Raw genomic sequence first — 11,497 nt, forward strand, 5'->3', positions numbered from 1 at the left:
TCCGTCATAGCTGTAGCACCACTAGCTAGCCAGATAGGCGGTACATGAGGTGTCAATAAACAAGGTAGGAAGAAGCGACATTTTTAATCAATCATGGATTAAAAATACTTAACGGCTTCCGCGACACAGGAGATGTGTCGGTATGGTATGTAAGGTACTTATAGTTCGCACATTCGTAAGTCAATACATGAATAACCATGGTTAAAGCGCGCAGAAGTCCGTCTCATGGCTTGTTTACGTTGTATTTGTTTGTGCGTAACTGGCGACAGCCCCACTTGAAGCAGGACCCAATGCAGTAAAGTCTTAAAAGTGTCAGACACTTTACTACATTCGGGTTCTGCTTGCGGGGCTACGAGTCCATGGCCCTCATTTATCAATCGAGTGTAAAATCTGCCACAGATTCGAGTGCAGGTTTCGTAGTACACCCACGTCGCCACGGCATTTATAAAGTGATCGCAAACAGCTGATCCTTCCTTAATTTCGTTCTCACGTTAATAAATGTGACGGCTGAAATCTATCTGGCACGCCCTATGAAATCAAGCCTCGCCCTCGTTTTTGCGACCTGAAAACGGCAATACGTTTACTGAAACCATGGCAACATGAAAAAATAGGTTTCTCCCGTGCCTTGCTGCGCCTCACTCTCTCATACACACGCACAGACGCACAGCACGCACACGCAACTTGCAAGCTGCCCAACTAACTGGTGTGTTGTTAAATAAATAAAAAACGAACACCTGCATGAATTAAATAAAGTTGTAGGCCTACCCTGTCTGTTTCTCCTCTCGCTTCCCTTATTGCTGCCCGCCTCACGGTCCTCACCCCCGCACGCCACGCACGCACGCACATATCGCAATTTGCAAGCAACTTTCACTGTGTGTTGTTAGTTGTATATTAAATTATTAAAGTATTTTTAATTTAATATACAACAAGATATATTAGTGAACGAAAACCTGAACCTGAACCATAATTAAATAACAAATAGGCACACACACGAACGGTGACACGCTGCTGTTTTGCAGGTGCTCCTCCTGTCCTGTCTGTCTGTCTCTCTCTATCACTGTGGTCCGTCCGTGACCAACTGCATGCACGTTCGATTGCCTCGCAGTCGCTGCAGTGGCTGCAGGACTGTCAACTGTCAATTATATTAATGTGCAGCCAAAATATATGGTAGCCTTGGTGGTGGTGGGCTGACTGGCTGGGTTAGCCTATACCTATCGCCGATGCGGTTCCCATGCACTTGCGCTGGGCTGGCACGGCACATTTGACATTCCAGTGACACGTCAGGTTTATTAAACGAGGAGGAGATTGCATATACCGTAACTCCAGAAAGACAAGTGCTGTTGGCCTGCTGTAGATTACAGTATATAGGCTACCCATGCATGTTGGGACTCTCCGCAGCTGCATTGCACTATAGGCTACTTTCCAACGTCATGGAAATATTCCAGCACAGACAGCCCAAATCCGCATGTATGCCGCATGGACATACATGCAGCATGAGAGAGGCTATCATGTCGTCAAGGCAGTCATAATCAACGTTTATGTAGTGATTTCTGATTTGATCATTGATGAACGAATCATAAACATATGGATGAAGGCTTGCCGCTTGCATGTGTGCTGGTATGTGTTGGCGACGCACGCCGCGCGGTCCCGTCCTCCCGAGCCCCGAAAATGATCTCGCTTTTATCTGAACTGTCAAAACTGTCAAAACCTGTCTAAGCACTTATTTAAATGGTGAATGATTAAGTCCCTTACGCCTATAGCCTGCTAGTACTTACTACAAATAGGCAGCTGTATGCTTGTCATTGTCACTTGGAAATAAAGGCGTGCAGTCCATTTATGCCTTTTTTTAATAAAATAAGCTAACACAATCATAAGCCGCATCACCGCATGCGCTCCAAAAAGTTGCTTGCATAACAAGGCCAGTAAATCACTGTTTGATTAAGCACAAACTAATACATTGTAAACATGTTATATTGTTTTTAATTTGCGCGATTTTAATTACTTAATTGTAAAGTTGGAAATCTCTCCCTTTTTTTTTACATACACATACCGTTTTATATTAACATTTTAGGAGAGAAAACATATGTTTAGATGCCTGTGACAGCGTGTCAGCAGTTCAGACAATGCTGCTCCGCAGCTCGAAGACAGAAAAAAATGCGTACGCCAGTTGAGGAGCAACCGTGGATTTTCAACGTTGTCACGTTCAATTTCAAGCTTTGGCGGAAATGGTAAATGTCAAAAATGTCGGCAATTTCGGCGTGCACCCATATTTTGGCGTACGCACGGTTGATAAATGAGGGCCCATGTGTACAGAGACAGAGACAAACTTATACAAGGACAGTTAAACGAATGAAGAAGATATGTGCTGTAACTGGCAGAACTTACCATACTGGATGGAGAGTTTGATTATTGCAGGCCAAATACTTTCAAGCACTGGTAGAACGCTGGTGGGATTCTACTAGCCCTGGTCCAGGGTTTACAGCGAGTCTGTACAGAGAGCATCCAGGGCTAGTGGGATTCATAATGGTAACAAGACTACTCAGACGTGTGAGTGGCTGTCTGGCTGAGATGCATGGCTGCTAAGTGCTAAAGTGCTACATATTCCAGCAGTTCGTTGCTTCCATGGACAGCTCCACAGTCCACAGCACGTACACAGCTGTCTCCTGTTTAACTCATTAGGACACTACTATAAAGCTAAAGCACAGCTGAGCTAAGCATGCTATAGCAATTGGTGTGCCAGCTGCGGAGAAAGAAAACATTAGTTTTGTTCACTGGCCAGTGAACAGTGGTGGAAAAAATATATAATTTTTTTGAGGGGCGCCCCCGCCGCCCCTTATGTCCAGCTTTGAGGGTTTGTGTAGTAAACACAAACATTGTCCTAACAGAAACATTGAATGTCATTGACAATGAATGGCCAGTTTTGAGCCCCCCTCACTTCACACAGGTGGTTTTTAAGTAGGCTATAAAAGTATCAATACTGCAATAATACTAAGTAAACGTCTGGAATTCAAAATACATAGCCTACCTACTCATTATGGGTCACAATTTTTCAAATGTTGAGGCTATCTAAATGTTTTGAAAATAGCACATATAGGCCTACAAGCTCACAATGTGTTGCATCAAGCTGAAATATATAGCCTACGGTTGAAGTGCTTACAGTAGGCCTAACTAACGTTTTCAAATAATTGCCTCTGAGACTGGCCGGGGTCTTGGGGTATCATCTGAGTAGACCTATAGAGGGTATGCGCATGCATAAAGTAAATGGCAAATCGAGTGGCAAAGTGAGTGACAAAGTCAATTTAATGTTGTTTAAAGTCATTTAATGCAATGAAATAGGATTTTTCTGTTTGGATGTATGGGCTGTCAAGGTGCGACCTTGAGTGCCCTGAAAGGCGCCTTATAAATAAAATGTATTATTATTATTAAGGCCATAAAGTAGTTTTTTTTTGCCACTCAGCAGGCATTCCTGCATAACTTCCAAGTATGATGATGATGTCACGTTGGTCTGGTCTGTTCTGACATCACAAATCATAACACAGGCATCGCTCTAGTTATTGTATAAAACAAAATCAGTCACAAGATTGGCCACATGACGTCTCATGTCGTCAATGTTTGTTTAACTTCTGCCCTAAGCAAACATTAAAATCTTTTGAAAATAGCAGATCTACAAGCACAAAGCCTGTTGCTTCACACCGCGATTCAAGCTTGTAGATCCGCTACTTTTACTGTTTTTGAATTTGAATCCTGAAAAGTGCAGTTTTGGACATATGAGGTTTCAACCCAACAGAGACGATATGTGATTTTCTGTATTCTGGTGCATCTTTACAGGGAGATTGGTACTTTTATCAGGCTTTACTAGCATAGGATAATTATGGATAGATTTCTTTTTCAGGCCTTTCAGAATCATTAGGGTCCAAAGTTTATGTGGAAGTAGACCCAATCTGTCCCCAAGCGACGCACTTCCACTAACAATAAGTGTAGTACTTTAGAGAATTCCATATCATCTCTGTTGGGTGGAAACCTCATGTCCAAAACAGTGTTCAGGATTCAAATAAAAAAACATCAAAAGTAGCAGATCGACAAGGAAAAAATGTGTTGCTTTGTGCTAGATTTCAAGCTTGTAGGTCTGCTATTCTTTATGCTTCATGTGCGGAGCTGTAGTATGATCTAATAGGGCGTTTATTCACCAAAAGAAAGGCATCACCATGTAAGGCCTTTGCACAGTGACCGGTAGCGCGTGATGTAAATGTCACTGATGATGACATAGCAACCGAAGGTTATATATAAGTAACGATGATTCCAACCTTGTGTTATTCGACATCCGCCGGCTGTACAGACAAGAAGGGATTAAAGGGTAAGAAGAGGTATACGTTTAGTGATTACCGAAGGACGTTCGTTCTACAATCCTAAAAAGACACCTCTAAATAACTGTAGAGAAGGTTTTCATAATAAAAATGAACGCGCCCCCTGCCTTCGAGTCCTTCCTCCTGTCTCCAGGGGAGAAGAAGATCTCCATCGTGAAAGACACCAAGGTAGCCAACGCGTGCCTGTTCACCCTGAACAAAGAGGACCACACGCTGGGCAACCTCCTCAACTCGCAGCTGCTGAAGGACCCCAAGGTGGTGTTTGCGGGGTACATGGTCCCTCACCCGCTGGAGCACAAGGTGGTGCTCCGGGTGCAGACCACCCCAGACTACAGCCCGCAGGAGGCCTTCACCAATGGCATCACGGCTCTGAGCACGGAGCTGTCGCTGCTGGAGGAGCTCTTCAGAGTCGCTGTCAAAGACAAACAGGAACAAGGGTCAAACTTACAGGGGGTAGTATAGCGTCACAATCATTGTATCCACTTCATGTTATTCAAAAATAGCAGATCTACAGTACAAGCTCACAAGAGTGGCACACAAACTTGTAGCTTTTTGAGTGATGCAACCACTCCTAGACAGCTATGTGTTTGGGTCCCTGCATGTGTCTGAGTACGAAAATAGCGTTATAGCCTTTGTTCACCCAGACACAAACACACACAGGCCAGGGAGGAGGGCCAGTACAGTACAGTACAGTACAGTACAGTACAGTACCACTCGCTTCAGACGGGTCCGAAAAAATATCTATTTAGATTTAATTTTTACACAAGCTTCTGGGGGTACCTAGGAAAAACATTTTCAGATGTGGGTCTGCAGCCAAATATACATTTTTTTTGGGGGGGGACTTGACGTGACAAAGTTTGAAGACTTTTGAAATTATGTCATATGGCATAGTCTAAAAAATGTGAGGGGCGTCGCCTTTGGGGCCACATGACATCACAGGGGCCATGAATAAGACATAAAAAGTCCATATAGCTGCTACATGATGTCACATGGGGCATGGTTAAAGCAAACATTAAAAAGTCCATAGCATTGGCTGCCACATGACAAGCGCAATGAAAATCAATGACGTCAGTCATCCGTGACATATTTATGATGGAAGTTTCAGCCCGATTTGACTGCTTTTGACTTCCATTATCATAATAATTAAACATCCCACTTGTGTGAAGTGAGGGGTGCTGTTATCATCATACATCACATTTGGTGTTCAGCCAATCAGTTGAGCACATTCCGTGCTATACGGACAGACATACACGCAGCTGATGTGCATAGGAGGGGCTAAAAATGTTTAGAAATATACATAACCATATAGGTGCTATACTATATATTGTTCCTATATGCCTCTTATTATTTAGCTGTCAATAATGCTTTTATAATTGTTACAGCATAAGTGATTCTCATATTCATGACTCAATCTCATGATTCAATCTCACCTTGCTACTAGAATTACATGTACCGGTATGTTACTAGAATTACATGTATGTGTTTTGTTGTGGTATTTACTTATGCATTGTACTTATGCTGTGCGCCGTGCCATGCATGCATATAGCGTGTGCGTGCATGATTGTGATTGTGTGCATTCGACCATGCTTGCATGCCTGAGTCAGAGAGCCCAAGGACCCCCAGAAGTCATTGGTTTCAATCTCTATAATTCTCCATTTACTTTTCACCTCATCATAGATTAGGTGGTTCAATTTGGTTTAATTGTTGGTCCCCGGCACTCGTGCATACCCAAAACCTAAAGTTTTTAGAACAAATCCTGTTGCTGTATTCATAGCAACACCTAAAATGACAGATGCTTTCCTGGTTTTAAATTAAACATATAGCTACATAGGCCTTTTCTGAATGGGTTGTCTATAGTCGACAGTGCTGCCCAAGTTGGGATGGTCATAGCCTCGGTCCCAGCCTTACTCATCTGCGAAGAAAAAAGCCTGGCAGAGAATGTATCAGTTTCGGTTTACTTTGTAAAGGGTATTAAATATGACATAGCCTTGCTGCCCTTAGGGTTGGAGCCTAGCTCCTGTCTGTTTCTGTTGCGTGAGGCAGTTTGATGTACAAGTACACCCCCTGGACATGACGCTAGTATGTCGCAGGGACTTACCTCAGTCTAATCCAAACCTTTATGCTGACTGCTGAGTGCCAAGCAGGGAGGCACTTTGAGACTTTTTGGGACCTGGCCGGGGATCGAACCCCGGCCAGGTCCCTGAGAGGACCCCCGAGTCCTCTCAGTTTCAGGTCAGACACTCTAACCACAAAGCCAAATATGACATAAGAAAGTGGCAAACATTGTGGAAATCTACAAGCTTTGCAGTCACAGTGCGAGGGGTTGTGAGCATGCAGTTTGGCTATAGTTTCACAATATTTATACGAGTAAAAAAAAAAGCCTCAACTCAATGCCTACATTCCAAGTACTTGTCAGCTGGGCGTATACAAAAATAATCAAATATGATTATTTTGGGGGGTCACAGCCTGAAAAGTTTGAGAAGCCTTAAATAAATTATGGATCCTTACCTCTTCCATTCTTGTGAGACATCGAGGTGACTGGAGGATATATAGGGGCTGTCACATTACAAAATGTAAGTTGACAATTTATTGTCACACAAATAATTGCAATTAACGATTATTATAGTATTGTGTTTTTGGCATTGAACATTGGAACATGAATCAAATGATTTCTGTTTCGTGACACGTTGTACATCAGCTATTTCCACTTCTTTATATTTGAAGATGAATGAACATTTTTCAACATGGAAACGACGTTTAGGCCTATACAAAATAATTGTGATTATCAAAATTATTGCAATTAGAAGAACCACAAGAACCACAAGAACCCTGCAGTTCTTGTGGCAGTCTACAGAGGGAAGCATACACAAACACATGGACTTCTACGACAACAACAACAACACAGAAGCCAGAGTTGCAATGGGAGAATGCAATTGCATTGTCTAGTTTTAGCAGTTATTACTCTATTTACGTTATTGAGGGGCGTATATTTAAAAACGCCATTGACAATGAAGGGAAAATTTACGTCATATTGTCCCTCGTTATGTCATATTATCTCTTTGCTTTTAATGTTTGTGTTGGCAACGTTTGTTTTACATCACCATTACATCACCTAATCAATGAGTTAGACTTTAATATATTAGCGCCCCTCACTTCACACAGGTGGGATTCTTTTAAATAATATATATATATATATATATATATATATATATATATATATATATATATATAATACTGCCACCAGATAGGCCTACTCTTTGTTTTAACATTTAGTTGTATGCTTAATTTCCGATCAGTCAGTGATCTGGTGTGCCATCTAAATAATGTAAAAAAGGAAAAAGCATGGCAGATAACATAAAAGACCAATGTTGGATTCACAATTTCACACCCAAATCCTCGCACTCGTGCTACTCAAAACTGCTACTTTTGATGCTTTTGAAATTGAATGAAAAGCAACAGGTTTGGTCATAAGAGTTTCCCACTGGACAGAAACAACTCTGAGTTGCTGATCCCCCCCAGCAGATCCGTACCACCTGCATGCTCTTTACAGAGCCAGACACTCAGCCGGTGTGGCAGTGGCTCAGGGGCAGAGCGGCCGCTTCATCATACAGGAACCGCCAGTTTGATCCCGAGCTCTAGTGTCATGTCTTTGAGCAACCTCTAATTGCTCCAGATTGTTTGGTGGCTAGGATGGTTTCCCGCCAACGGTGGATGAATGTATAGGACTAATCTATGTAAAGCACCTTGAATATATAGGCGCTATGTATACTGTATATGCACCACTTACCGGGCAAAATAACAATTGAGCTGACCGGTTTGTTTGTCTGGGAAAGCTGCATGTAATTTTTAGATTTTAGATACAACTACATTTGGCTATTCAAAAATAGCAGATCTACAGGCTTTTAGCACTTCACTTCATGCTACGCTATGAGCTTGTAAATCTGCTATTTTAAAAGAATTGTGAAATTTGTGCAAATCTTTTAATATCTATATTATTTTAAAGTGAACATGAAAACGTTTGAGCACCACTATAGCAACATATAGATTCCAGAAAACCAATTAGCGTTCTGGAGGTTATTGACGTTGTTTATTTTTTCCTCCCTATTGATTGGTTTGTCAGCCAATAAGGGACAGCTGTTCCACATCTGCTCACTGACAGGATATGGGTCTGTTCTCGCTCTGACCATGCAGGTGCCGTCGAAAGTCCAGCGATGTGTCTGTGTCCGACATGTCTGTTTGTGTTTGTTTGTTCGTCGGCTGGTTGTTGACGAGTGAAGTCAATCACAGGAAGGAAACGAACGCTGCGGCAGCAGATCCTGAGATGTGTTACAGCTGTGTTTCATTGTGTTCTGTACATAGCTCACTGGCATGGTAGCATCGTTTGTGAGATGTGTTACAGCTGTGTAGTATTGTAGGCAAAAAAGTGTTCATATGAATGAAAGGCTTTTGCATATTGTGCTTATGTTTTGAGCACCAGACTGATATAGAGGACAAGCTCTCATGATGTGTTTGAAGCGGATGAAGATGTAGAAGATGGAAGATGGACTATAAATCCTGCATGCACTTAAAACGATAGAATGCATCAGGAATCAGGATAATTATTTCTTGGTTATAATGGACACTGCATTCAAAAATCTGAAGTGGTCACAAATGGCGGTGGTTTGTGATGGATGAGCTGCACTCAAAGCTCATCTGTTGTCTTTTATGTTGATGTGCATGCCGCTGACAAATGTAATTTGCTGAACTACTTTTTTTTCACAGTTTTGTTTATTCAAGATTTCAGGGTATGCAGTAAATCAAATAATATGACAGTATATGTGACACACCCAAGAGGAACATATACCAAAGAGATAACATGTACATATAAATGTTACGACCACTATATGCAAATTATTGTGGTAGCATAAAATAAAAAATAAATTGTATAGACCTATGCTAACAGGGAAGTGACACTGATAGTTACAAACCACATAACCTGAATCAAGTTTGAAAAGACAAGACAAGACACAACATGGCATGGTCATTGGTCACCCCTTCAAAACATAATGGACGTGGCAGTGCACCCACACATGGTTCCTAATAATAAATATACTGAACAACATTTGCTGAACTACTAGCTACTTCATTCTAAAATAGTGAGACCTGTAGAGAAGTAGTAGATGTAAACATTTTGTTTGTTCTATCACCAAGTCTCATACAGCTCCATGCCGGTTAGATGAAACTGTTGTTTCTTCTCCTACTCATATGCCCCACAATATAGAAATATATATTACATGACTGGTTGTTCCAGGTCGACATGAGCAGATTCCTAGAGTAGGCTATCAGCTGTATGTGAACTGTGTATGAACTAGGAACAGCTCACCTGTTAGTACAGAGATGATTTTCATAACAGATAACCATCTTTCCAGAAGGCAAATGCCATCCTCCTACTTTCCCAGGAAGTATACAAGTCTCTCGTGTATTGCATTATTGGAAATCACATCAAAACATCTGTAGCATCAATTAAAAACTAATTTGCTGGTGTTCGTTTACATCTGTGTGAATATCCTGTCCTCCAGGTAGAGTAGCATATTAAATTACTGTCTGTCTGTCTATGTGGGTCATCATATTTTTTGCGACACCCACAATACTAGAGGGAGTGACAACAACGATCTGGTACCACCCACCTATAGAACAAACTAGGGTAAATTATCTTTCTACTGCACTGCCACCAAAGTGTGGAATGCCCTAACATCATCCCTTAAAAAGTGTAGATCACTGGATTCCTTCAAAACCAAAACAATCCATCTTCCATGCAGGAAGATGGATTGGATCGCCCCAACCAGTGGGTTGGGGGATCATAGGAACACAATAAAAACAAGTCCTCGGGACGTTTTCGCGTTATCCTTGTAGCTCAAGTGTAAAGGCCATTTCAGACACACCTTGGCAATTCATTTTCTGTGCTTTTGTGCTTGTTTGTGCACGCGCCCGTGGGCGACTACGACTAGACCTGGATTGTGGTTCTTTTTCACGCAACGTGTCCCACGCCCCTCATGAGCAGACATCCAGAACGCGTCCCCGTCTAAAACAACCGACTGTACAACCGACTGTCAATCAATCAATCAATCAATCAATCAATCAATCAATACCAAGGTCTCTCTCTCTCTCAGGGCACTTTGGCGTGTACGTCAATCAGTGATGACTAATGTTGCGGTAGTACTACAGATTTCTTTTTAAAAAGCGGGATACAATGGGCTGTGGTCACCATGGTCACCATGGTGGTCAAGTGGAAAAATTGTGGTACAATTTGCTTGCTTGCTTATATAAGCAGTGATTGTATTACAGTCTGTTGAAGTATTTTTGGAAGGTATACTGTAAATAGAATCAGTGACCGCTTGCGAATACAGAGAGACACGGTCACATTTCCGCTAAAAAGGAGTGGGGTGTATTTTTCAAAAGACAGCATTCTGGGAAATACCTTTGTTGTCGACAGATTGTCGGAAAGCACAGATGAAAGTAGAAAGCATGGGGCGTCTGGTTGTTTCTGGATGAGATGCAGATGATTTTGTCACAAACACAGCAGTCACCTACTGTATCACACCTACACCCACACCGCTTGGCGAGCGCTTGCGCGTGCCCACACACACAGTCACACACACGCACGCACGCACGCAGGCACGCACGCAGGCACGCGCTGAATTAGAAGAAACCATCTTCACAGACCAGATGGTCTGGCTTGCATCCCTGCAGAGTTGTTGCTCCTCTACTGTTTTGCTCGCATGACACACACACACACACGCACACGCACACATACACACACACACACACAACACACACACACACACACACACACTGACACACACGTGGGCGACTAGTCCCCTGTCGTTCTGACCATGTCCGTCTTTCAAAGGTTAAAGCATTTTGGTTGTCCATTTTTGAGCGCTCCAACATGTGACTTTGTGTGTTTGGGTCTCTATTAGTCAGAAGCAGCACGGTTACTGTGGTAGTGTGGTTACCGTCATGTGAGTCTACACCTCATCATCATACATCATCACCTTTTCCAGAAAGAAATCTGACCTCAAACCCTTAGATCTCCATATATGGAGTTGACCTGTTCTGACAATCCATCCTTCCCCATGCATCCTTCCTCTTTA

The 11,497-nt window shown here is 42.3% G+C and overlaps 1 protein-coding gene across 1 annotated transcript; it reads left to right on the plus strand.

The window, feature by feature from the left end:
• Positions 1–4,454: 4,454 nt before the first annotated feature.
• Positions 4,455–9,931, plus strand: LOC308333094 (DNA-directed RNA polymerase II subunit RPB11-like; the record flags this gene model as incomplete). Its single annotated transcript, XM_080789289.1, has 3 exons — positions 4,455–4,817; positions 8,724–8,747; positions 9,923–9,931. 3 exons carry the CDS (start codon positions 4,455–4,457, stop codon positions 9,929–9,931), a joined length of 396 nt encoding a protein of 131 aa, XP_080645415.1.
• Positions 9,932–11,497: the final 1,566 nt, after the last annotated feature.

The sequence above is a fragment of the Protomyctophum bolini genome (assembly GCF_963924005.1).
Source record: "Protomyctophum bolini genome assembly, chromosome: 2".
NCBI lineage: Eukaryota > Metazoa > Chordata > Actinopteri > Myctophiformes > Myctophidae > Protomyctophum > Protomyctophum bolini.